General features: G+C 50.9%; 1 protein-coding gene and 1 long non-coding RNA gene across 8 annotated transcripts in view; one reads left to right on the top strand and one right to left on the bottom strand.

Annotated features, from left to right (window-relative positions):
- The window catches only part of CRTC1 (CREB regulated transcription coactivator 1), a 39,455-nt gene extending 19,728 nt beyond the window's left edge, over window positions 1–19,727 (bottom strand). For 4 of the 7 annotated variants that reach the window (XM_063161197.1, XM_063161202.1, XM_063161203.1 and 1 more), the window contains exons 1-3: window positions 19,568–19,727; window positions 1,555–1,671; window positions 200–247 (exon numbers count right to left, since the gene is read on the bottom strand). In XM_063161197.1, the coding sequence (XP_063017267.1) occupies window positions 200–247; window positions 1,555–1,671; window positions 19,568–19,693 (291 nt within the window). In that variant the 5' untranslated portion in view covers window positions 19,694–19,727. The remainder of the gene's footprint in view (window positions 1–199; window positions 248–1,554; window positions 1,672–19,567) is intronic. The other 3 variants (XM_063161199.1, XM_063161200.1, XM_063161204.1) reach the window with 1 other exon arrangement.
- Window positions 19,728–20,080: 353 nt separating this feature from the next.
- Window positions 20,081–21,233, top strand: LOC134420568 (uncharacterized). The gene is made up of 2 exons (XR_010028389.1): window positions 20,081–20,127; window positions 20,833–21,233. It is a non-coding gene; the product is annotated as an uncharacterized LOC134420568 (long non-coding RNA).
- Window positions 21,234–27,569: the final 6,336 nt, after the last annotated feature.

The raw sequence follows: 27,569 nt of genomic DNA, 5'->3' as shown, positions 1-27,569 counted from the left end.
GCAGCAAGTGCAGGGAGCCTGCACAGGAATTATTTGCACGTTCCAGACTGGGATGCATGGCACAGCCTGGCTTTGTGGGGCAGCCCTGGGGTGAAGCAACAACTCCTGTGCAGGGCACAGCTGTGCACAAATACGTATCCACCTGGGCTAAGGGACCAGTCCTAAATACGTATTTGCACAAACCTAAAAACTTGTTTACCAAAGAGACAGGAACTGCTCCAAAGGCTTCAGCCAGAGCTCCGTTGTGCTGCAAATCAAAGAAGCAGAAGATGCTCAGACACCAACGCTCCCAGCAGGCACAACCACGCAGGCTCTGCCTTCACACCATCCCAGAGACGTTTGCAGTCGCGCTCTCAGCCTCAGATTGGAAAAACCTGGAAAGCTTTTCCCCCTGCTACAAACACACGGCCTTGTTTTGTTGTTTGTCACCATTTGTTATCTGGAACAACATCAATTTGGTTTGGGGTTTTTTTTAGTGTGTGTGTGTGAAAAAATATAGAAAACCCCAGGGTGTAAGGATAGTTTGTTTCTGTCTCCTCCTCCAGTCATTCATAAATGTTTGAATATTCCCTTTTCAGCAGTCAGGATTAAAACAGTCCAGGTCCATCAAGCACAGAAATACTGAAATATTGTTGTTTAACAGGAATTCTTAACCTGCTAAGCAAAAAGCTGAAGAGAAAAGCTTGAACAGAGCAGACACTGTGGAGTAACACTGGGGACTCCAATCCACTACAAACCTCTGCCCTGCATTCCCCAAAGAATTAAAGGTTAAAATAGACTTTTGCCCCTCCTCTTGCACGAGATTCAAGCTTTCAACCTGCCCAAATCCAGCTGTCTGCACCTATTTCAAGCTGCAGTTAGAGGAGGTCAGCAAGAGTTTCTCCATCTTTATTAAGCAGCCTTCATCAGAAAACCACAAACTGCAAAATTTCCTTCCCACCACATCCTCGTGAGCTCAACTGTAACTCTGACTGCTCAAAAAAGGAAAACCAGTGCAGAAATGTTCATTATTTTGAGCTCTCTAAATCAACTAAACGTGGAAATCAGGAGTTCACAAAGGATCCACCAGCTAATCCTGTCCTTGAACAACATCCTCTGTCCAAACATGCTTCAAACAGCAAAATATTCACCTGAAACTCTGATTTTGTTTAAGGTGCATCATTCCTGGAGTCACAAAACCCAGCCAGGACTTTCTTACATTTCCTTTTCAAAAAGAAGTGATAATTCTGATACCACTTTGTGTCCCACTGCTCTCCTCCTCTCCCAGGATTCCTCCCACAGAACATGCACATCAATTCCTCCACCCCAACATCATCTTTATTTCCTCCCATTTTGCTCTGAATTTACAGCATCTTCCCAGACTCCATCAGGAATTGCATCTCTCAGAGAACTAAAATCTACCACAATCAACATAAAAAATACCCCCAGGTCCCAGCCCAGCAGGAGTTTTCAAAGCAGGGTGTGACTTCTGGAGCAGCAGCTGCTCGGGGGGACACAGCAGCATCCAAGCCCAGAACTCCTCACCAAACCCAAGGAAAAATCCTCAGAACTCACCTGGAAGGGGAGATCCATGGCACTGTTCCCAATCTGATTCACATTTGGCAATGACCCCCCATAGTACTGGCCACGACTCTGCCCCAGTTGCAAATATTGGGTTTTCTGCAGCTGTAGCTGAAAGAAAAGAAGGAGGAAAACACAATTTCAACAGTTATAACCAGCACACTGTGATCACTGAGAATGGAAATCATTAAAGGGCATCAATCCAACTTTCACAAAGGAGGGTCGACCTTCCCCACAAGTTTCTTGCAGCAGGAAAAGCCCTGGAGAAAGGGCAGGGAGGGATTTCCAGGGAAAGGCAGAGCCAGGTTCTCAAACAAAGCACAGAGAGGATTTCACAGAGAACCCCTCCAGCCAAGGAACACCCAAAACACCATCAGGAATTCCCTGTGGCACAGGCACACATGGAGGGCCTGCAGAGCTTCACTGGACTGCAGGAACCACCCTGCAGTAACATGGTCCAGGGGTTTGCCCAGGGCTGCAGACGCTGCTGGGTGTTCAGCTGGGGTGCTGAGGGAGCTCAGGGTGCTCAGGGGTGCTGAAGGTGTTCAGGGATGTTCACGAGAGCTCAGGGATGTTCAGGGATGATCAGAAATGCTCAGGCATGTTCAGGGATGCTGAGGAATGCTCAGGGATGTACAGGGATGCTCAGGGGTGCTCAGGGATGCTCAGGGATGCTCAGGGATGCTCAGAAATGCCCAGGGATGTTCAGAAATGCTCAGGGGTGCTCAGGAATGGTCAGGGATGTTCAGAAATGCTCAGGGATGCTCAGGGATGCCCCAGGTGCCCACAGCACCGTGCCAGCACCCAGACAGGACGCAGAGACAAGGCCCAGCCCGTCTGCTCCATGCCAACACTCTGGGCAGTGTCCATGCAGGATCACACAACTCCAGAATGGTTTGGGTCGTAAGGGACCTCAGGGATCACCTCATCCCAGCCCTGCCATGGCAGGGACACCTCCCACCATCCCAGGCTGCTGCAGCCCGGCCCTGGGCACTGCCAGGGATCCAGGGGCACCACAGCTGGGCTGGGAATTCCATCCCAGAGCCTCCCACCCTCCCGGGGAGGAATTTCATATTAAAATAGTCCCTGAGTACAAGCTCACCCCGAGCACGCATCTTCCTGACATTCAAACAATTCCTAGAAAACTCAAAGACTTTTTATTCCCAGAATCTCCCCCAGAAACCAGCAATTTCCAACTGCACAGACAGTTAAAATCCCTGTGCCTGAGCTGAGGGACCAAACTAATCCCTGACCTAGGAGCTGACTGTGGAGATGAAACCTCCCCATGGAGCACAGAACCCCAGGATCACTGAGGTGGGCAAACAGCGCCAGGGTTGTGTCCAGCCTTTTCCAGGGGGCTCCCAAACCCTCAGCACCACCCACAAAGTGGTTTAGGGTTCTTTCCCTTAAAAAAAAAGGCAGATAATCCCCTCAGGCTGAAGATTTATAACATATTCCCAGTTCTCCCTATCAAATGGCTCGGAAAGGTCCCGTGTAAGGAGCAGGAAAGGCCCCTTTGCCTTTCTTGTGCAAAATTTTGCCACGCAATTCCTGAAGCAAGACATGAAATGAGAGAAAGCCTGTGCTAGTATCACTTAATGAGTCACAGCCCCTCCAACTCAGAGCACAAAAAGCACAATGTCAGAACTAGCTGTGCTTTTTCCCTGGCCCCTGCATATGTTTTTGTTGTTAAAGAAAAAAAAACCCTTGTTTGGGATTTGGGCCAAACATTGAAGTAACTATTTCAACAGGTGTTGGTTTCCTTTCAAGAACCTCCAAAAGGCACCCAGGGAGGAGGGGGTGGCTCTGTGTTTTTTTAGGATTTGGGGTTTTTTCTCAGGATATTCCCACCTCAAAGCAGCACAGCACAGGGAGGTCAGGAGCATTTGTCTTTCTGCTGCACTTCATGGAAACGAGGCGACCCCAGAGCTGGGGAGCCTTGGCTGCAGCGTGAACTAAACAAGGATAAGCAGGGCTGGAGATGTGTGCCAGAAACGAGAGCAGGGGCTGCTGCTCTCATCCATCAGCACGGGGAGAGCTGCTCGGCCCTGCTCAGCCCAGCTCCCGCCTCGCAGGAGAGCAGGACCCAGGGCGGCCCCCAGGCTCTGCACTCATTGAGCCCATCAACAGCTGCCACTTGCAATCTGGGGAGATCAAGAGCAAGCAGAGCAGGATTTGTGTCCTGAGCGCTCCCAGCCCCGGCTCTTCAGCTGGAACTAAAGTTGGTTTGGATCTCAGCGGTTTGCTGTCACTGCAGCAGGAAACCAGGACTGAAGTCAGCTCCTTTCCCCTCTCTCCAAACAAAAAGCTGCAAATTAGTCTAAGATACTTCAGTGCACAGTGAGAAGCAGCAGCAGCAAAATCCAGAATACAAGTTTGGGAAGGGACATTAAATATGATTTACTTCACCCCACTCCTTCCTCTATCCCAGGCTGCTCCAGGCTGGCCCTGGACACTTCAGGGATGGGAAATCCACAATTTCTCTGGGCACGCTGTGCCAGGGCCTGCCCACCCTTTAGGAAAACAGATGCTGTGGCTGAAATGAAATTATTTCATTTTCCTCTCCATCCACCCTGCGAGGTGCAGCAGGTACATGGCCCAACTGGGGATGAGGTTTGGAGAGAGCTTTGATTCTAAAAGAAAGCAACAAAAAGGAAAAGCATTTTTGTAACAGAAAATTTCCAATTACTCTGGAAATGTTAACAAGGCTCAGGGCAGCCCCAGGGTTATCTCCTGGGGTTGGATTCAATTAGTGCAATTTGGATTCTGGACGAATTCAGACAGGGGAGGATGATAAGGAATTACTGAGGGCTCACCAGATTTATTAATTTCATGAACCACGAGAACTCGGTGACTCCACTCTGCAGCTTCTCCATTTCTCTGTGCTGTGGCCAAGAGCAGCTCCCTGACAGCTGAAATATTGTTAAATAACCCAGCTCCTTCCCAAGGAAGCTTTAGCTAAGGAAACAGCTTTTGCTTGTTAAACCACTTCATTTCTACTCGGTTTTCTTGCTCTGAAGAAATGCTCCCCAAACACCAGATCCAAATGGAATCTGTAATTTTCCTTCCACCAGCCTTTCTCTTACGCCACTTAACTTTAAATCCTCCTTTTTTTATTTAAAATACAATGTAGTAATGAAAAATCACCATTTTTGTGAACATTTATATGAAATACATCAACTTTTCCTTTGGGGTTACCATTTGCTGGACATCCAGCTGTGTTTGTAGGGAGAGATTCAAGTTCTACAATTAAAAAAATAATAAATAAAGAGAGAAACAAAACCCTAAATACAAATCCAGTTTCCTACAGATTTTCTAATATGCAGGTGGAGATTAAACAAAGCATTTATTAAGAATTCAATACTTGAAGTTATTGAAACTCTGAGTAAATTACAAATTTGAGGGCAGAACTCCCTGGGCAGTTTGGCAGTTCTGGCACTGTGGATCAACCCAAATCCACAGTAAGGGTTTTTCTCAAAGTGCCTTTTTTAGCAGCTGCAGCTGGAGTGCCAGCGCGATAATGACAGGGTGGGGTGTCCGTTTGATAAAGCCCCAGATACCTGATGACTGCAGGAAGCTGAGATTTGGTGATAACAGCTTGTGCACTGCCTTGCAGTTTCCACACCGAGCTTTCTTACAATTTCATGTTTCACCCTTTAAAAAAACCCTTCCTCTTTAGCACCTCCAGCCTAACGAGCAGCAAAATCAGTGCAGATTAAAATTAGAAAAGTATTATTGAAGCTTAATTGGGCCCTCGGTTCTGCAGGCAGGGTTTGGTGGGAGTTCTGCATTGTTGGGAAATCCCCTCATGCCAAGCTGAGTGTGGTGCTGCCACCAGCTAAAATCACCTCTTTCATTAACCCTTAATTATTTTTAAAGTTCTCTAAGGTGCCGAAACCTCTCCAAACACCCAGACTTTGGCTTCTCAAGGGAACATTTTTCTGTTAACACTGCAAAATCCACACTAAAATTTGAGTTTTAAAAACTCAACACTTGCTACTCAAATAATTACTAAAATTAATACATGCAAATAACTGCTCGCTCATGAACCCACCCTCCCTGAAAAGTGCCTGGGATTTCTTTAATGAAATGAGGAAAGAATCACAAATGGAAAAGGGATAATCCTGGTAAAGCAAGGAAAAGGGAATTTCTGTTCATTCTCTTCATTCCAGCAGCTGCTGGTGCCTCTGCACATCCCCAAGCTGAAAATGAAAACCAACAATGAGCAGACACCAAGTTCTGAGCACAGAACAAGTTTCAGGGGCAGAGGATTTGGTTTCAGGGGAGAGGAATGAAGGTTGGGAAGACTTTTGGAGACTTTTTAATCTCTATAATGCCTTTAAAGCTTGGGTGAATACTGATTGTTTTTATAATTTTATCATGCTTTGGATAATTTATTGCAAATAATTACAAATACTTCCATTATTTACATGTTACTGATATAAATTCACCCGTGCTGTTATCAAATACTCAATAGGTGGCTGAGGAGATGGATTTGCAGGTTTAGCTTTTTATTTTAATTTCCCATGTAATTAAAAATTAGTATTATGAAATCTAACAACAGCAATATTTTCACCTCAGCAAGCACCTGCAGTATGTAAATAATGGAGTTTATCTGCAATGCCCTGATAAATGAGGGAAATAAATCTCATGGTGCAAAGGCACATGTTTGAAATTGTCTATAGAGCACCTCAGAGAAAGGAAAAGGTGTGATAACAGCAAACCACAGCTCCAATTCTGTGATAACACACCCTGATCCTCTAGGAAAGGGCTCGAGAGCCAGGAGATAAAACATATCTGCAACTCCAGTGAGGTGAGCAGGCTGCTGTCAGCTGGGGGATAGAAAGGGGCTCAGAAATCCCAACCAGAGCCCGTGTGAGCACAAAGAGCCCCTGTAGCTGCTGGAAAACCCCTCAGAATTCAGGCAGAACTGCAAATCTGTGCTCTGACAGAGAGGGAGGGGATGGAGAGAGTTCTGGGATCACCTGAGGGAGGCACTCCCACCCTCTGGATTTGGGACCCAGCCCCGGTTTTTGGGAATAACCAACATTTCATGGCCATGAGGAGGAGGAAACAGGTCCAGAGGCAGCTCCCTGGCTCTCCCAGCCCCTTTGCCAGCCCATGCCTGGCTCAGGAAGAGGCAGATTTCCACAGTCACCCATTTCCTGCATTTCCAGCCCTGCTCCAAGAGCAGCAGAGGCTCCAGAGGCGCAGCTGTTCCTCCCAGGAAGGAGGGGAGAGGAAATGAAGGCTGCAGTTGAGAGGAAAGGGATAATCCACAGCGAGAGCAGCTGCTCTGCTGCCTCCACGGGGACCTCAGGGATTCCAGCAGCAGCTTGGAACAAAATGTTTTGCAACAGTTGGGGGGGTGGTTTGAATGTTCTGGGTGGTTTTGGTGTCATGAAAGTGAAGGTTTGAAGGCTGGCTTGGACACAGGAGTGAGGACAAGCCCGGCAAAAGTTTCCCTTGCTGCCTGTGCCAATCCCTGCTGGGCTCCCGAGGACCCTGGTGTCCTGGAGAGATGGATTTTGCAGGGGATGGGACAAAAGCAAAGCCAAAACAGGAAGCCAAATGTCTACTAGAAACAAGTGAAAATTGCCCCGAAAAGCTGCAGACACATGGGCTGAACTGGCTGTGACCCCAGCCCGTGGAACTGCTACATCATTGTTTACTCCTCCACAGCACAACTGTCACTGCAGCCACCTCAAGGATTTGTTCCATGATCCCATCGCCGTGGCAGGACACAAACACGGCTCAGGCCAAGCCAGCGCAGCCAGGAAGAACAAAAATGCAGGAAAAGGCCAAAAAAAAAGCATTTTTGTTGCCTTTTTGGGTTCTTTTTTTTTGAAGGGAAGGAAGCTGTTGTAATATCTTGGAATTTAGCAGCCACAAAAGAGCTGCAGTTTTGTTTCTGCCACTGAGACACTTCCCAAGCAACTCCTTCCTCAGGCCAGCCTTGATTTTCAGGGATTTTAACTACCACCCCTATGCACTAAAACACCCAAATTTTCTCCAAAACTTCAAAAATTAACAACAAAACGGGAGGTGACACCTCCAAGGACCAGGAGCAAAGGGTTGTGCTGCTGCCTGGAACTGTTCCAGCTCCCACCAGCTCAGCAAGAGCAAAGGGGAAGCAAAATCCTCCTCCTGCATCTCCTGGAATGAAACAGGAGCTCCATGGAAAAACAAACTGCGGTTCAGAAAAAGGGGTTTGCACTGGGAGAGCAATAGAAACAAACTGGGGTTCAGAAAAAGGGGTTTGCACTGGGAGAGCAATAAAACCTGCAGGCACAGGGAAGAGCACAGCCAGGCAGCTGACTTGGGACTTTGTAAATGGGATTATTTTGAAGGTTACCTGATAGCATTGCTTCAATCCTGCACTTCCAGTGGCTTCCCAGGAAAATCCTGAGGGCTCAAAGGCTGCAACACCTGCAGGAGGCCCCTGCAGCTGCTGAGAAACCTCTCAGAATTAAGGCAGAACTGCAAATTCCGTGCTCTGACAGAGGAGAGGGAGGTGATGGACTGAATTGCTCTCTCCAGTCTGGGATAACTGAGCAAGGCATTCCCACCCTCTGGATTTGGGGCTAAAACCACTCTTTTTTTTTTTTTTTTTTTTTTTCCAGCCTAAAATTAATTTCTCACAGGGAAGTCTGAGTTGAAAAGGACCCATGAATTTATCACAGAAATGCTGAATTCAAAGGGACCCATCGGGATCAAGCCCAGCTCCTGGCCATGCACAGGACAGGACACCCCAAGAATCCCAAGTCAGAACTGCAATCCCAATAATCCCCTGCTAAGAGCATTAGAGTCCAGCCCAATAAATTGCATTGATGAGAGCTGAGCTGTTATTGATCAGCAGAGCAGGAATCAGCTGAGCCCTGGCCCAGCCCCAGCTCTGCACTTTTAGCACTCCGAGAGAGCCAATTATTACTCATGAGTTCATGTTTTCTTCACCTTCCTGTTGAAGAGATTATTTAAGACCTCAAATCACTTAACTGGATTGTTTTGTCCTCTCATGAGTCATCTCCAAATTCCAAGGCCCCATCAGGTTCTCCTTCAGGAGCTGCAGCAGCTCCTCAGCTTGCTGAGCTGTAAAACCGTGAGGAAAGGGGCTGGAAACCGAGCCAGGCTCCCAGCTCTGCCCCAGCTGCCTCCTGCAATTCCTGTCAGAGCGCAGAGATCTCACAGCCCAACACTATTTACAGCCCCCAAAACCCACAGTGCACTCAAATCCGTTTTTTTTTTTAAGAATTTTTTGTTTTACAAGAAAAAGACAATTTTTTTCCACAAGAAAAATATGTTATTCCTTGTGAACCCAAAGAAAGAGGAGGGAAGAGAGGAGGTAACAGCACTTAATGCTGTGATTATTTTTTATTCTTTATTTCTTTTCTAATTTCTGGACAGTAAAACCAGAGAAAAACTGCCTTTTTCTCCCCAAAATGAATGAATATAAATCACTGGGTGGTCGAGGGCAAAGACTCATTAGGAGCACACCTTGCAGGATTTAAAGAAACAAACAAACCCATCCTAATGAGAATGAAACTCAACGCACAGGCTGCGACTCGGTGTTTAAAAAACACTTTGCTATTTCTGGTGAACAAAGGTTTACTGTTTAAAACTTCACAGTCACAACTGAGCAGCAAAAACAGGATACAGCAAAGTGGAGCCTTAAAATAGTGACTGTTCTTGTGAGTGGGGCTCTATGGGCGGGCAGGGAGCCAAGCACGGCTCCAGAGGGGCAGCAGAGCCATGGCAGAGCTGGGCACACACAGCCCAGAGCCTGGCAGAGCTGGGCACACACAGCACAGAGCCTGGCAGAGCTGGGCACACACAGCCCAGAGCCTGGCAGAGCTGGGCACACACAGCACAGACCCTGGCAGAGCTGGGCACACACAGCACAGAGCCTGGCAGAGCTGGGCACACACAGCACAGAGCCTGGCAGAGCTGGGCACACACAGCCCAGAGCCTGGCAGAGCTGGGCACACACAGCACAGACCCTGGCAGAGCTGGGCACACACAGCCCAGAGCCTGGCAGAGCTGGGCACACACAGCACAGAGCCTGGCAGAGCTGGGCACACACAGCACAGAGCCATGGCAGAGCTGGGCACACAGCCCAGAGCCATGGCAGAGCTGGGCACACACAGCACAGAGCCTGGCAGAGCTGGGCACACACAGCACAGAGCCTGGCAGAGCTGGGCACACACAGCCCAGAGCCTGGCAGAGCTGGGCACACACAGCACAGACCCTGGCAGAGCTGGGCACACAGCCCAGAGCCATGGCAGAGCTGGGCACACACAGCACAGAGCCTGGCAGAGCTGGGCACACACAGCACAGAGCCTGGCAGAGCTGGGCACACACAGCACAGACCCTGGCAGAGCTGGGCACACACAGCCCAGAGCCTGGCAGAGCTGGGCACACACAGCACAGACCCTGGCAGAGCTGGGCACACACAGCCCAGAGCCATGGCAGAGCTGGGCACACACAGCACAGAGCCTGGCAGAGCTGGGCACACACAGCACAGAGCCTGGCAGAGCTGGGCACACACAGCACAGACCCTGGCAGAGCTGGGCACACACAGCACAGAGCCTGGCAGAGCTGGGCACACACAGCACAGAGCCTGGCAGAGCTGGGCACACACAGCCCAGAGCCATGGCAGAGCTGGGCACACACAGCCCAGACCCTGGCAGAGCTGGGCACACACAGCCCAGAGCCATGGCAGAGCTGGGCACACACAGCACAGAGCCTGGCAGAGCTGGGCACACACAGCACAGAGCCTGGCAGAGCTGGGCACACACAGCACAGAGCCTGGCAGCTCCAGAGGGGCACCAGAGCCATGGCAGAGCTGGGCACACACAGCCCAGAGCCTGGCAGAGCTGGGCACACACAGCACAGAGCCTGGCAGAGCTGGGCACACACAGCACAGACCCTGGCAGCCCCAGAGGGTCACCAGAGCCATGGCAGAGCTGGGCACACACAGCCCAGAGCCTGGCAGAGCTGGGCACACACAGCACAGAGCCTGGCAGAGCTGGGCACACACAGCACAGACCCTGGCAGCTCCCACCTGCCCTTCCCTGCACCACAGGCAGGCACGGATAGTGCTGAGAACCCAGCAGAAAGCAGAGCAGCTCGTTTAGTGCTGGATATCCAGAAAGGAAAGGATTCCTTTTGGTTGTATTGACATGGGGCTCGACACTCGAAATCCTGTTTGTTTTTGTGAGGGTTATTAGCAGACTATGAATGGTGCAAGGATCACTCTGTCTTTGTTATCATCAAACTTTGGGCACTCGGTGACTTGTGGAGAGCAAACCCAAAACCCAACCCCAAAAAGCAGAGACAGCCCTACCCCACACAGCTGAGGTGCTACACAGCACTGATTACTACAAACCCACCTAAAAATTAATTTCTCACACAAAAGGCTGAGTTAAAAGGGACCTTCTTTTCTTAAAGCAAATATTCCTTCTGAGCGGGGATCTGATGGAGAAACAATCGTCCAGCTCCACTAAAAAGCTCCTCAACCATCCCCATTCCTCTATTGAAATGCCTCAGAAAAGCTGAAATAAAAGCAGAGATGCCCTCATTAAGTAAGATGAAAATAGCTTTTATGTTCCATTTTTTATTTTTAGCTAAAGAATGAAAATTCAGTTATGTAACCCTACAAGTTTCGTAAATTAGGAGCCAGGCAGGGCATGTTTGTACTCTTTGGGGTTCAGGGCCACCTCACCCTGCCCTCAGATGGCCAAAAACTACAGAAAATTGTTTGTGGCTTGAAAGTGTGGCATCAGCCAACCATTCAGGTATCAAAAATATCCCAAACATCATCAGAGTCCAAATCCTTCGAATGCAAAAGGCTCATTCAGCACCAGCATCTCCCTGAACCAGAGGTAAATCTAATTACAGGGAGAAGGTCAATCAGACATCTGAATCTGAGCTGGCTGCTGGAAACTTTGCAATATTTAAGATATTAAATAAATATTAAATCAGATATTCTCTATCCCTCTTGCTGCCAGCAATACAATCTGCACTGAGCCTGCAAGGAGCCAAGAAGTGAGAAGTGAGGGTGTGAAACAATCCCTGCCTGACCCTCTCCCACAGAGGTTCTTCATTCCTTTAATCCAGCTTACAGATGTTGAAATCCCACTCTGAGGCTCCAGAGCTGGAGAAATCTCCTGCACAAGGCCCCATCCTGTCACCAACAACTGCTCCTCTGTCTGAGGTGGGCTGGGAGCTATCACCATCTGCCTGCAGACTCGTGTATTTGGGATATCAGCTGCAATTCCCTCCCCTCCGAGACCTCAGCCGTCCAAGGAAAATCATATTCACATAAACAGTAATAGCTGGGTACCAACATCAACTGCAAATTCATCTGCCAGAGCTGCAGTGTGCAGTTAACACATCTCACTGCTCTGGAGTGCTCAGGAACCTGAGTGAGTGAGAGCAGCAGGGACAGCACACAGGAGATTCCCAACACCAGGAAAAGGGAGCACAGAGGAGATTCCCCATCACCAGGAAAAGAGAGAGCACAGAGGAGATTTCCCATCACCAGGAAAAGAGAGAGCACAGAGGAGATTTCCCAATCACCAGGAAAAGGGAGAGAGCACAGAGGAGATTTCCCATCACCAGGAAAAGTGAGAGCACAGAGGAGATTCCCCATCATCAGGAAAAGGGAGAGCACACAGGAGATTCCCCATCACCAAGAAAAGGGAGAGCACAGAGGAGATTCCCAGTCATCAGGAAAAGAGAGAGCACAGAGGAGATTTCCCAATCACCAGGAAAAGGGAGAGAGCACAGAGGAGATTTCCCAATCACCAGGAAAAGGGAGAGAGCACAGAGGAGATTCCCCATCATCAGGAAAAGAGAGAGAGCACAGAGGAGATTTCCCATCACCAGGAAAAGAGAGAGCACAGAGGAGATTTCCCATCACCAGGAAAACAGAGAGCAGACAAGGAGGAGAAAGACACTTGCAGAAAATCTGCCTGTGAGCAGAGACCTGCAGCCAGGGCTGGGGAATTCTGGCTGCAGCCTCAAGCTGCAGCACTTCAGCCTCCCCCAGTTCATTATTGAAGAGCTGCTTGTTGTGGGTGTGTGGTGTTGTTGTTTGATTGCAAAGGATTGTTCTGCTACGAGGGGAAGAATTTTCAATTCCTGAGAAATAATGTGCAAAACAAGGCTGTTATCAACACTTGGTTACAACTTTATAAATTATGAAGTCCCAAGGAGATCAGGCCAAAACATAAAACATGAAATGATCAAGAGGGGCTGCTCAGTGCTCACAAACACTGCTGGAGATACTCAGAGATCCTCATTCCTGGATTCCGCTTCAACACCACAAAATGCAAATCATCTCAAACAAATCAGAGCAACATTTGAAATATTAACTCCAGAGATGCTGCTAATACAGGCTCACACCCAGCTGCCCCCTCGAGCTCAGGAATTCCAGGATGGTTTGGCTTGGAAGGGACACTGAGGACCCAGGGACAATTCCCACCACCCCAGGGATGGCACCACAGCCTTTGGGAGCGCATTTGTTTCACAGAATGGGAGGAGTTGAGACCAAAAGAGAAAAAAGTGAAGCAGCAGCGAGGTCACAGCTGGTCACTGCCACAAAATGAACCCTGGTCCCAAAATCCCACCTGATTTGGAATTTGCTGCTGTTCACTGCCCCATTCCAATCCCTCACTACAAAACAGCAGGGCAGAATTGCAGCCAGCACAACCAGGAATGGTTCTAACCCAGAAAACCCTATTTCCTTCACTTTTTCCTTTCCAAGATACAGCCTGGTGTTTGCTGGAAAGTGCCTTGAAGCCTACTTGAGTTTCAGAGCTGCATTAGGCACAGAAATATCGATGCCAGAGTGGAACAGAGCATTAGGGAGCGATCGATGTGGCGGGGCCATGGCCCAAACTGCCCTTGCACTGCTCAAGAAAATGTTCCCTTGCAATCACAGATGGATAATGGAGAACACACACAAATATTTAGCCTTGAATACATTTTGGTTAAATCCCTATTGATCATTTTTGAGAGGATGTCTGGTTTTTGCCAAATTACTGTTTGATTACCACTCCAGTGCTCGATAACACTCGGTAATGTCAGAGAATCCCAGACAGGTTTGGGTTGGAAGGACCTTAAACCATCAAATTCCACCCTGTGCCAGGGGCAGGGACACCTTCCACTACCCCAGGGTGCTGCAAGCCCCTGGCCTGGACATTTCCAGGGATGGGAAATCCACAGTTTACTGTGAGTGACCCCTGCCAGGGCCTCCCCACCCTCACAGAGAGGGATTTCTTACACAGTGCAGGAATCTGGGTTAAAACCCCCCCAGAAGCCCCAAACCCATGGGTTGGGTTTAATCTGCTCCATCCCTGCTGCAGCAACACGTGGCCATGCTGGATGAACACGGGAGGGAAAACTCTCACTGAAATGTGCCCGGTGCTGCTGCCCCAGCACAGCCAGGGCTTTGATATTCCTGAAGTGCAGGAAGGGCTGCTCAACCAAAATCAATGGCATTGATAAATTGATTATAAAATGGGGAACAGAGTGTCAGTGAGAGGAGCAGGGGGATTTCAATAAACGTTGTTTCTGAGATAGCCAGAAATGTAAAATTGCAGTTTACTTGATAAGATTTGATAAGAACCAATCTGATGGAGAAACCCAAGAACAATAAAAATGTTCCCAAGGCCACGTCCCCACCCAGCCACAGCCACACTCTGGGGTTTTGTGTTCCCAGCCCTGGGGTTTCCCCTCCTGCTCCTCTGTGCTGGGAGGAACAGCTCCTTCCTGTCCCACCTCACAGGTCCTGAGGATAGCTCAGCCCAGGCCACACTGCTGCTAAACTCACTTTCCAATACCAAACACTCCTGAAGATGACTTCGAGCACAGTTCCTGGGGCTGTTCTGGGGGTGGTGTTTGACTCACACAGAGATCTCCCTTCAGCCCTGGCCAGCACAGAGCTCAGATAACTCAGCACCAGCCCCTCCTGCCCCCAGGCTTTGGCACCTCTGGCACTTCCACAGTCACAGCCGCAACTCCAAGGCGGCACCACAAGTCTCAATTTCTGACTGCTGAACCCAGAGATTCAGTACCCACACCTCCCCTTTTCAGGGTAACCACAGGCTCAGCTCCTCTCTGCAGCTTGTCTGGAGGGGAAAGCCCCAAATCAACCCCAAGGAACTGGAAGAACTGACTGTGCCTCACCTTGAGAACAAACTCCCTTCCTAAACGAGCACCTTCTATAAATGCAAATTACCACCCAGAGCTGATGCTAAATAAAACCCAAGCGCAGCAGCCGGAGCGAGTCCCACATGTTCACCCTGAGAATTACAACCAAACACCCAAAATGCAGCAGTTGTACAATCCAGCCTCACGTGCTCCTTCCCAGCCTTGCTGCGTCTTTAACACCCAGGGATTTGCCCACTGCACACAGAGTGACTCTGTCCAGCAGCAGCTGTGCTGTGTGGGAGTGATGGGACAATCAGGAAAAAAGTCACTGTCTCCTTAAAAAAAATAATAAATAAAAATCTACCAAAAGCTGAAGCAAGCCTGCCCTACTCAGCGCAGTTTCCCAGGATGGCACAGCAGAGCTCTCTGTGTTTACCTTGGACAGCTCAGGCAGGCTGAGGGAAGCCAAGGGTTGCACAAGAACAGAGATTCTTTGTGCCCTGGCAGGTCCCTCTGCTCTCGCCCTCTGATTTACAAACATTCCTTCAAAGAATGGGGGGCCCTGCTGGCTCAGGCTGCCTGTGATGGTGCCACAGCCCGAGGTGGTGGCACCTGGGGCACCTCTGGGGCTGCAAAGTCCCTGCTCTGCTTGGGCCCTGTCCCAGGACAAGGGAACGGCCTGGAGCTGGCCAGCAGCAGGAATTCCTGCAAGGAAAGGGTGCCCAGGACAAGGGAACTCCTGCAAGGAAAGGGTGCCCAGGACAGCAGGAATTCCTGCAAGGAAAGGGTGCCCAGGACAGCAGGAATTCCTGCAAGGAAAGGGTGCCAGGCACTGCAGGGGCTGCCCAGGGGGCTGCAGGTGGCACTGCTGGGTACAAGCTGATGTGCCAATGAGGTTGAGTTTTCCAACCTCAGTGATCCTGGGGCTCATCAGAGAAGGGAATTCAGCAGTGGCTGAGCACAGGTGAAGCCCAAAGCACTCATTTCTTGGTCTGGAAATGTGCAAACTCAGGGTGCAAACCGTGCGAAAGTTAATGAAGGAAAAAACCACCCCTAGAGCTTGGAGAATTCCCATTTGTGTTTGAGAGAAACTCGCTTTTAAGCTGAGCTGCCATCTGCAAGCATCAATCTCGGTGCTAGGAGGGCTCAGTCCTGGTTTTGATGCATTTCTTTAATATCTCTCAGACATTCAAAACCACTCTTACGTCATCAGGAATTTCTTTTGTATCACATTATTTAATAAAAACCTGCTGAAGACATCAGGGACCACTGCAGCTCTGTATCATCATCATCATCATCAGTGCTTCTCATTTTTCAAAGCAGATTAGCATTCCTGATTTAACTAAGCTTTTAAATACTGTTTTGCATATTATCTGCATCCAGCGCTGAGCTGGGGATGTACAAAGAGACATTTTGATCTCTTCTACAGGAACCAGAAAACCACTGAGTGCCTCAGTTTTGAGTACAAATTTTGTGGCAGGGGTGTGTGTGTGGGTTTTACACACACTCCATCACAAACTGCAGGGTTTTACTTCATTTTTATTTCAAATAAAAATCAAATCTATTCAAATCTATGCTATTACAACATATTCCACTTGACAAAATTAAACTACAACAGGATTTTGTATTAAAATTAGCCAGGTTTAAAATATAAACACGAACTTTTCACTTCACATGGTTGTCAGGAACTCAACAAAAGCCATGCAGAACTTTGGATAACACCTAAAAATACACAAGCAAAGGGTGATGGAAACTTGCACAGAGTCTGCAAACGTCACCATTAAGCTGGGTTTGATTCCCTGGGTTTGCTCCAGGGCAGGTGGGGCTGGGTGACAGCACCCACTGGCAGCTTTCTGGAGTTTGGGGGGGTCTTTTTTCCAAGGGAAGACTGCAAGGCCCATCAGAGGGAGCTCAAACACAGCTCTGGCTGAAAGCCCTCAAAATTATGTGACTTTAAGTGAATATTAAAATAAAATAAAAGCAATCCTGGAAACTTGAGAAGATCTCCAACAAGAACAACCCTTAAAATGCGGGTCACAAATTGGCTTTAAAAATCTTACATTTTTTACCATTTCAGGAGTCACATCTTGGAGGGCTCAGCAGTATCTGCAGTTAATTTTTTGGTTAATTACAATTTGAAAGGGCAGCAACAACCTTGGATGAGTAAACAGCTGCATCAAAGCATCCCTGGGCTGAGAAATTGAGACAGGCCCTGGTAAACAAGCCCAGAAATCAGCGCAGTCCTGAAACTCCAAAAAAATTAAAAAAGGGAAGGAGGAGAGCCACAAACAAAACACAGGAGTCAATGTCACAGAAAAAAAAAAAAACGCCAACTCCCCCTCTGCTGTCCTCACCCACTTTGTTACCAAGGGACTGGCAGCAAGCTCTGCATTCTGAGCACCAAGGTCCCACTCACAGACAATTAAGCAGCTCCAGAGCTCGCGCGGAGCACCCACCTCCGCTGCGCGCAAGGTCTGCGCCTCAGCAGGGCTGCACCGCCAGGGACACACACCGTGCAGGGCAGCTGCAGCTGCAGCCAGCCCTGCTGCCCCTCACTCAGCCCGGGGCACGCTGCTGAGCACGCTGCAGCTTCCCAGGAATGCACCGTGCCATGCAGCTGCAGCCAGCCCTGCTGCCCCTCACTCAGCCCGGGGCACGCTGCTGAGCACACTGCAGCTTCCCAGGAACACACACCGTGCCATGCAGCTGCAGCCAGCCCTGCTGCCCCTCACTCAGCCCGGGACACGCTGCTGAGCACACTGCAGCTTCCCCGGTGATGAATCCTGGGCTTGTCTTTGCAGGGGGGATCAGAAGGTAAACACCCCACGCGGGTGCCGTACCGTAAAAAGGTGGAAGGTGATGGTGGAAGTTCAGAATTTCTGCCTCTGCTCCGAGCGGTAACCAACAATAAAGCAGACAAGATGGTAAACATTGCAAAAAGACAATTACTAATAATGAAAAGGCAACAGAAATGTTGGGCTGCTTCCACCAACTGAGTAAGGCGTTTTCAAACTGACAGCAACGTGCTGCCTGCCAAATGAAAATGAGAGCAAACAGCAAAGTTGTGCTTAACCCCTTTTTGCTCTTATGTTGCATTTTAAACCCCGATGAAATCATGGAACTTGCAAGAAAAAGTCTACAAAGGAGACATTTTCCTCAGCTCTCTGGTCAGTGTTTCCATCACTTCAGTACCCAGAATGCTCACAAAAGTTATTCATCTTGGGTTCTCTCCTCAAAACCCGGTTCTTGAAAGCGTGGTGGGTTTCCAAGAGCAAAACCTGGGCTAGGAGCACTCGGATTTGGGAGAAAAGTAAACGGGACTCAGGAGAAATGAACCTGGATTCTGACTCCTGCAGAAGGTGAGAGCTCAGCGTGTGAGTTAACTGAAGGACAACCTGTAATTGCAGATTGCAAGGAGTCCCTCAGGAGCACCCAGCTCTGGAGCAGCAGCAAGGACTGAGCACTGAAGGCAGAAGCCCGGGATCCTGAGCCATACAGGATGATTCCAGGGACTAAAACACCTCCAAATTATCCTCACTCTGGTGCCAGCTAACTCCAGCAGGAACATCCAGAATCCAGGTGAGCGTGAGGTCCAGCCCCACACCTCCCCAGGCAGGTGCCTTTCCTTTCCATCCAACCAGCAGCACCACCAATTCAAAACAAATATTTACCCTCTCCTGACAGAGGAATAAAAGGGAACCTTTTCCTGCAAATCCAACCGTGCCTTCTGTTGTTCTTGCAAAGCTTCCGCCGCAAACAGGCTCGTAAATTTTCTTGAAACAGTTAAAAACAAAACACTGACACGAGCAGGTGAGACGGGAACAGAACAGCCCCGACATCCCTGAATCTGGACCAGGAAAGGCATCTCGTGCCCGGAAAGCGCATTGGTTATGCCGGGAATTTCTGCTGATGGGCTTTGCAGAGACATCACCAGCCAAGGGAGGCTTTGGAAGTGCAGCAATTTGCACCTACGACAACCGGAGCGTAACGGGAACAACACCGGCCCCGGCGAGGCCGGCAGCTCCCGCTGCACAGCCGGACAGCGGGGGATGCTCGGGGGGCTCTGAGGGACCCCGGCCCGCGGGGCAGAGCCAGGAGCCCACGGCACACTCCCGCCGAGGAACCGCGACACCTGCTAGGAGCTGCGGGCGAGGCACAGCCCCGGCCTGTGCCAGGAGCCGGGCATCCCTCCCGGCGGGGACGGAGAACCGGGATCCCCCTCAGGGCCGGAGGAACCGGGATCCCCTCAGGGCCGGAGGAACCGGGATCCCCTCAGGGCCGGAGGAACCGGGATCCCCTCAGGGCCGGGCCCGTCCCGGGCTGATGCAATTGGCATCTCCCCTCAGACACCGGCAGAGCATCCGGGATCCCCCTCCCTCCGCCCCGGGGCCTGTCCCGGTGTGAGGAACCGGGACCCCCCTCAGCCCCCTGGCAGGGACACGGGGGTGCCCCCGCCGCAGCCCGGCCCGGCACAGCCCCCTCCCCGCCGGGCCCGCTCCGGCCGTGCCGTGATGCCGCTGCCCCGACCCTCCGGCGGGCGGCACCGGGGCCTCCCCCGCGGCAGGTGCCGGTCTCCGGAGGATGCCGCGGGCCCGGTGGGCCCCGGTGGGCGGCGCGGGCCGGGCCCGGTGCCACTAAACCGGGGGTGGGGGGGAACGGGGGCCGTGAGGGGGGGGCTGAGGGGGCCTCTTCCCCCCGCCCGCGGGCGCCGCCCGCCCCCGCCAGGGGGCGCTGCCCGCCCCGCCCGCCGCGCGCCGCCGCTGCCCCCGGCCCGAGGGGCTCCGCGGGGGGGGCGCCGCCCCTCGCAGCCCCCCCGCCCGCCTCAGCCGGGGGCGGCGGCAACGAGGCTCACCCGGTGCGCGCGGGTCAGGCTCAGGTCCTTCATGACCTCCTCGAAGGCCGCCGTCTCCTCCGCCTGCTTCTGGTTGTGCAGCGCGATCTTCTCGCTGAATTTCCGCGGGTTGTTCGAGGCCGCCATCTTCCCCCGTCCGCATCCCCCTCCCCGCGGCCGAGGGGGGGCGACGCGCATGCGCCGGCGCAGGGAGGGGGGGCGGCCGCAGGGCGCCTGCGCGGCGGCGGCGGCGGGGCGGGAGGGGGCGGTGAGGGGGCGGAGGTTGCGCATGCGCGGGGCCGGGCGCGCGCGGGAGGGACGGCGCGGGCGGGGGCGCGCGCGCGTGCGCGGGGCCGGGGCTTCCCCCGGGGCGGGGGCGCGCGCGGGGCCCGCACCGGACCCGATCCTGTCCCGATCCTGGTCCTGTCCCGGACCCGATCCTGATCCTGATCCTGTCCCGGACCCGGACCCGATCCTGTCCCGGACCCGGACCCGATCCTGTCCCGATCCGGGTCCTGTCCCGGTCCCGGACCCGATCCTGGTCCTGTCCCGGACCCGGACCCGATCCTGTCCCGATCCTGGTCCTGTCCCGGTCCCGGACCCGATCCTGTCCCCATCCTTGTCCTGTCCCGATCCTGGTCCTGTCCCGGACCCGATCCTGTCCCGATCCTGGTCCTGTCCCGGTGCCGGACCCGATCCTGGTCCTGTCCCGGTGCCGGACCCGATCCTGTCCCGATCCTGGTCCTGGTCCTGTCCCTATCCCCTTTCCTGTCCCCCATCCCAATCCCTGTCCCCGATCCTAATTCCTGTCCCTATCCCCATTCCTGTCCCGATCCTCGTTCCTATCCCCATCCCTGCCACGGTCCCTGTTCCTGTCCCCATCCCTGTTCCTCATCCGAGTCCCTGTCCTTATTTTTGTGTCTGTCCTAATCCCGATCCTGGACCTTGTTCCTGTCCTGATCCCTGTCCCCATCCCTGTCCCAGTCCCTGTCTATTCCCGTCCCTGTCTGTCCCAGTCCCAATCCCCGTTCCTGCCCCTCTCCTTGTCCCTGTTCCCTTCTCTCTTCCATCCCTGTCCCCCTGTCCCATCCCCGTCCCCCTGTCCCTGTCCCGTGGTGGCCGCTCAGTCTCCTGCTGGAAAATCGACTTTACTGATGCTCACTTCACTGAAATGAGTGAAACCCGGGAGGTGCCCGAATGATTTATCAGGATTTCATGCAAAAATCACCTGTAACCAAAAACCCACCCTGAGTTCTCCACGCTTTATTTGCTTTTAATCCCTACAGAGTGAAAATGGGGCTCTGCCTCGCAGGTGAGGGACAGAGCAGAGCTGGGATTCGCGCCGGGATGTGAACCGGAGCCGGGAATAATTCACAATTCTCCCTCGGGTCCCTTTGCCATGCCAGGGGTCGGTGCCAGCAACGGGCAGGGGGATCAGGAGCAGGAGGACCCCGGCCGGGTGAAAAGCTGAGCCTGAGCGCTAATTGCCATTAAAGAGAGAGAATGGATTGACCGGCGGAAGGTGGGGCGTTAATTAATAAAGAATCCGGTGATTTGTAGCCAGGGAGCTGCGATTTCTTTGTTTGCTAAAATCACTCGCAGTGTGGAGGTTTGGAACTCCTCGGGCTCGATTTGTGGAAAACTCCTGCAGGAAAAGCTGTGCAGAATAAACTCCTTCCTAAACCTGTCCTGGTCACTTATTCAGCACCTTTTCAGTCACTTTCACACTGATTTGGTCACTGATTTAGCCCTTTTTCAGTCACTTTCACACTGATTTGGTCACTGATTTAGCCTTTATTCGGTCACTTTAACAGTGATTTTGGTCACCCATTTAGCCCTTTTTCAGTCACTTTAGCACTTATTCAGGCCTTTTTCGGTCACTTCCACACTGATTTGGTCACTTATTCAGCACTCATTCAGTCACGTTATTTGGTCACTTTTTCAGCCCTTTTTCGGTCACTTTCACACTGATTTGGTCGCTTATTTAGCACTCATTCAGTCATTTTGTTTGGTCACTTTTTCAGCCCTTTTTCGGTCACTTTCACACTGATTTGGTCGCTTATTTAGCACTCATTCAGTCATTTTGTTTGGTCACTTTTTCAGCCCTTTTTCGGTCACTTTCACACTGATTTGGTCGCTTATTCAGCACTCATTCAGTCATTTTGTTTGGTCACTTTTTCAGCCCTTTTTCGGTCACTTTCACACTGATTTGGTCACTTATTCAGCACTCATTCGGTCACTTTCACACTGATTTGGTCGCTTATTTAGCACTCTTTTGGTCACTTTAACATTGATTTGGTCACTTATTCAGCACTCCTTCTGTCACTTTATTTGGTCACTTTTCCAGCCCTTTTCGGTCCCTTCCACACCGATTTCTCGGCGTTTCCCCCAGGTCCCGCTGCGGGATGCTCAGCGCCCGCTCCAGGCTCGGGTCAGCCCCCGAGTCGCGTCCTGCCCTCAATCCCCGCTGCCATCCCGCACTCAGCATCTCGATCCCGCCTCGGGACGCTCCCCAGACCGGGCAGATGCTGCTGCGAGCCCTTCCTGGCCGCTCCCTCCAGGAATAAACACCATTTATTTCCCCTAAAACCCCGCTGGCTGCTGTACACGAACGGCACATGAGCCGCGGAATTGGCCTGCCGCGCTAAAAGCACATCAATCACCGAGATTTACCGGGGAGATACCGATTATCCACATGGTTTTCGCTCTGGGAGCGGGACAATGAGCCATAATGGGCGCAGTTGTCCTGGATTTCATCCCGAGGTGTGCTGATATCAAACATCTCCAGCCCCAGCTGCCACTCTGCCTCTGCTCCAGCTCCAAAATGAAGTGTTTGAGATGGAGCTTGATAAATTCTCCCTTTTGGGAGAGATGGGATCTCCACTCTGCTCCAAGGGAAGGAACGCAGATGGAGGCGAGGGGAGGGGGCTGCGGCTTCCTCCCCTAAAAACCTCCCTCAATTCTCATTGTTTCCCCGTGCAGCTTTATCAGATCGAATTCCAGCGTGAACCTGGGGCTGCTTCCTGAAAATACCCGCGTTTGCAGCACAAACTTCTCCGATTCGGGGCTCCGGGCACTCAGAGCCGCGGGTTTTGGGGTGGCTCTGCCCCTGCAGGTCCAGGTGAGGGCAGGGAGAGGCTCCGGGCAGGGCCAGGTCTCCTCCTGTCCCCAGGGAATTGTGCATTCCTTGGACAGGACCGAGGGCCATTTGTGCCTCCTGCCTCACCTGGAGCACATCTGGGGCCATCTCTGGGGCCCTTCTCACCTGAATGGCCCCATCTCACCTCACCTGAACTGTCCCTTCTCACCTCACCTGAATGGCCCCATCTCACCTCACCTGAATGGCCCCATCTCGCCTCACCTGAATGGCCCCATCTCACCTCAGCTGAATGGCCCCATCTCGCCTCACCTGAACTGCCCCTTCTCACCTGAACCGAACTGCTCCCTCTCCCCAGAACTGCTCCACCTCACCTGAATGGCCCCTTCTCACCTGAACTGAATGGGTCCGTCTCACCTCACCTAAAATGTCCCTTCTCACGTGAACTGAACTGCCCCATCTCACCTGAACCCCTCCTTCTCACCTCACCTGAATGGCTCTATCTCACCTGAACTGAACTGCTCCATCTCACCTGAACTGCCCCTTCTCACCTGAACGGAACTGTCCCATCTGACCTGAATGGCTTCACCTCACCTGAACTGCCCCCTGTCCCCCGAACTGCCCCTCTGGGACCCCCCACTCCTCCTGCCAGCCGTGTTTGGGCAGCGATTTTGGGATCTGAGGCTCCGGAGCACTCTCAGAGCCCCCAGAGCTGCCAGAAACGCTCCCCCAGGACAGGTGAGGAGCTGCTGCTGCTGCTTTGCTGCTTTTCCCTCTTTACCCGCTGGGTTCCATCCTCCAGAACGCCCTGCAGACAAACCCAAAATTCACACAAAAGCTCACAAAAAATTCACCCAAAATTCACACAAAGGCTTTCCCAGGAAGGTGTGAGGGACTCAGCACCAGGACAGCTGAGCTTGTGCTGTGATCCTCACATGAGCTGACTGCTCTTTTTTTTCTTTTCTTTTTTTTTTTTTTTTTTTTTAAGCCTGCAGACACAAAGATTTGGATCTTTCACACTTCCTACTTAACGTCGCTGTTGACATTCCCATTATCCTCGGAGAAGAAAATCCTCAGAGTCCCCAGTTGTTTTGAACGGGACTCCAAACCCTGCTTGGAGTAGGAAAACATTCTCTTGTTTCGCTTGGAGCTGGTGATAATTTATTTAATTTGAGATTTCCTTGTTTCCAGAGGGCAAACAAAAGCACCTGGAGCACTCTGCCCTCGGGGAGCCCCCAGATTCACTCACACAGAAGGCTGGCTCATCCCTGCAATATTCCCTCCAATCTTTGGGAACTTCCAGGGATGGAGCAGCCACAGCAGCAATGGGAATTCCGTCCCAGCACCTCCCCACCCTCCCAGAGAAATCTCTTCCCAAAATCCCACCTGGATCCCCCTCTGACCCCCCAGCACTCAGGGTGACACACAGAGGGCACCTCTGCCCACGCTGGGGTTAATCCTCCCTTTTTCCACGGGGAAAATTCAGATCTTCTCCCTCAGAAACCCCAAGTCCAGGCTTTTGGCAGCTTTTGGCAGCCTCCCCTCACGTGCAAACCCCAAATCCTGCAAAAAGGAACAGCCCAGGCACGTTACCTGCACCCCAGGGCGACCTTGCTCATGGAATTCAAACATTCCTGAGCAATCCAGCTGGAAATGCAGCTGGAGCCTCCCTGGAGGGGCTGAATGCCAGCACTGATCTGCCAGGGACTCCCTCTGCACCCTCAGACCCCACAGCACAGAGGGGAAGAAGAACTTTGCACTCACAGCTAAATAATTGCCAGCTCTGTGGGCAGGCCCAGATCAGCAGCCTGCTTGCAAACATCGTTTACCCACATGGAAAATAACTTTCAGTGCAGTTTGCAAAGTGCTGGGGCCCAGATGATCGAAAAATAAAATTTAGAAAAGGATGAAATACATGAAAGGACCCATTCTGCTCGAGGTGCTCCTGATGTGGTGCGAGCCCTGGGACTTCAAAGGCTCCAGCTGGGCTGAGGGGCAGCCAGCACAGGCTGGGCTGGTGGCCTGCACAAACAACCCCAAAAAAAAGGAGATTTTCATTTCTTAAGAAGCCACATAAACCAGTGCGAGCTAATTACAGGGGCCTGGGTGTGAAAGAGCAACTGCAAAGCCTCGGGGACGCGGCCAAAGGCTTTGATTTCCCTCTCCAGCTTGTAAAACCCTCTGAAAAGTTTTGCCCTGGCAGCGTTTCTGCTTGCAGAGACCCCAGAGTGGTGTGGGATGGATGAAAATCACCTGGGGGCAACTTCCACCAGCCCAGGCTGCTGCGAGCCCCTCCAGCCTGGCCCGGGCACTCAGGATGGGAACCTTCACCCTCCTCTTCCTCCTCAGCCCTTTCCTGGAGCTCTGAGGCCGATTTTGGGACAGGGGTTTGGGTGCAGCTCCAGCAGCAGCTGTTTCCCAGCAGAAAATCCCACTTTGGGCTCATTTTCTGGTGTTGGAGCAGTCAGAAACGTCCCTGCCCCACAAATTAAAGCTGGAGCTCCTCCCTGGAGCTGAGCTATCAAGCAGAGAAGCGCCAAAACAGAAAAGATGCCTGTTCCTGGAGCTCAGAGAGGAGCTGGGAAGGAGAAAATGAGAGAAAACAAAAGTTGTGCAGGCTGTGGGATGCTGCTGAGCCCACTCAGCATCAGCATCAGCATCAGCCTGCAGAGCTGACTCTGCTCACAGCACTGGGGGGAATGGCTGGGGGATACTCCTGTGCTCCCAGATTTTACTCCTGTGCTCCCAGGATGTCACCCTGATGTTTGCTGAAAAATCCTTCACCAGGAGTTCTCCCGGTGAGACGAGAAGCTTCAGCTTCTCCACATTTTGCTCCTTCGGAATGAGATTTGGACAATTGTTTACCCAGCATGTGAATTGTTTTTAATTAATGGCCAATCCCACCCAGCTGTGTCAGACTGAGTCTGTCATGGGTTTTTGTTATCACTCTTGTCTAAACTTCTGATGTCTCCTGTCTCTTTCTTTAGTATAGTTTTAGTATATAATTTTCTTTTAACATAAAATAATATATTATAAATATAATAATATAATGCAATATTATATACATTATACATATTATATATTATTACATATTTTATATATTATATATATTTATTATATCGATATTTTATAGAAAAATATATATTATATTATATTATATTATATTATATTATATTATATTATGTTATGTTATGTTATGTTATGTTATGTTATGTTATGTTATATTATATTATATTATATTATATTATATTATATTATATTATATTATATTATATTAATATATCGTTATATAATGCATAATGCATAATTATATATTATTATGTGTTATGTAATATTAATTATAATATCTTCTATAATAATATACGTAATTATATATAATTATATTATATATCATATATATAAAATATAATATACTATATATATAAAATATAATATACTATATATATAAAATATAATATACTATATACATATATATATATATATATATATATATATATATAGCAATAAAATAAATCAGCCTTCTGAGAACCTGGAGCCAAATTCTCATTTCTCACCTTGTCCTGGGGACCCCAACACCACCACACCAATTATTAACCCCACAGGTGGAAGGCAGGGGGGCTTGGAGGGCCAGAGCATCCAGCTGAGCTCCCTGTCCTGCCCTGCCAGCGCCCCAGCCTGAGAGTTCCTGCAGCCACATCCCCTTCTCCTGCTCCTCCAGCCTCCCGTGATGAAATCCCATTCATTTGTGCGAGCAACGGGAAGATTTATTGTAAATAAAGTTCTGCACATTACACAACTGGCTAAAAATCATAATTAGAGCTGCACTGGGGAACATGTTTTATTTATCCTGACAGCAGTCTGGCTCCAATGATCCTGCTGTGATGAATGCCCCGCAAGTTTGTGGAGTTTCAGCAGCTCCGGCCCTTATCACAGGGCTGGGAGGGGGAATTTCTGCCTGGGTTTGATGTGGCTCCCACGGCAGCATCCACAGCAGCACCAGGCTGGCCGGGAGCTGCTGGCAGCGCCGTGCTTCTGTCGGAACCAAAGGCATTGACATTTTCCACGGCTGCTCCAACCCTTCGGGGCCGCATTACCGGGGCTGGGGGAGGCGGCAGAGGGGCTGGGGGCAGCCAGGGGGGCAGCGACACCCACAGTGGGATGCAGACATCCCCGTCCCTCCTCTCTGCACCCTGCCAGGGCTCCCAGCGCTGCCTGCGCGCCTTCAAGCACAATTCAGGCCCATAAAACATGAGAGGAGACAGGAATGATTACCCCAGGCCTGAGAGGAGCCTCTGGAGGACACGGGGCTCTGTGCTGACGATGCTGCAGCTTCTCCTGCTCCACATCTGCTCAGGGGCATTTCCAGATTCACCCAATTCGCCCCCAGGGCTTTTATGGCTGCCCCGAGGCCCATAAATGGCTCCGAGTGCAATCAAACATTTATCTGGCTTTGCTCATTCCTCAGGAAAAGAGGAGCCCAATCCACCTCCCTTCCATGTGGGGCATCCTGGCAGGTGTTTCCACACAGTCCCATCTGTATTTATGGGGAAATCCTCCTGAAATCTCAATTACTGAATGCACCAAAAGCACCAAACCCATTTACTGTCAGAGTATCAGTCCAGCCAAGAGCCACAACTCCATCCCCTGCACAGGGGTCAAGCAAAATTTATCATCCAAAATATTTATGGTCCACAAATATTTGAGCCTCTGCTAAATTTAGAGCGGCCAGAAGATTTCCAGCTCTTTTGATGAGAAATAATTATTTACTCTGCTATAAAAAGAACATTCCAGCACCAAAGAGCTGCAGTGCTCTGATCCAGAGACCTCCAGACTCTTTCCCAGCTCCTGCTCTGGAAACTGGAAGGAACAGGAATGGCAATGCCAGGCTGGCTTTGCTTCATGGCAGGCAATTGTTTAATAAATAGA

The sequence above is a fragment of the Melospiza melodia genome, chromosome 7, assembly GCF_035770615.1.
Source record: "Melospiza melodia melodia isolate bMelMel2 chromosome 7, bMelMel2.pri, whole genome shotgun sequence".
In the NCBI taxonomy this organism is placed as follows: Eukaryota; Metazoa; Chordata; class Aves; order Passeriformes; family Passerellidae; genus Melospiza; species Melospiza melodia.
This window is presented reverse-complemented; position numbering and strand designations above follow the sequence as displayed.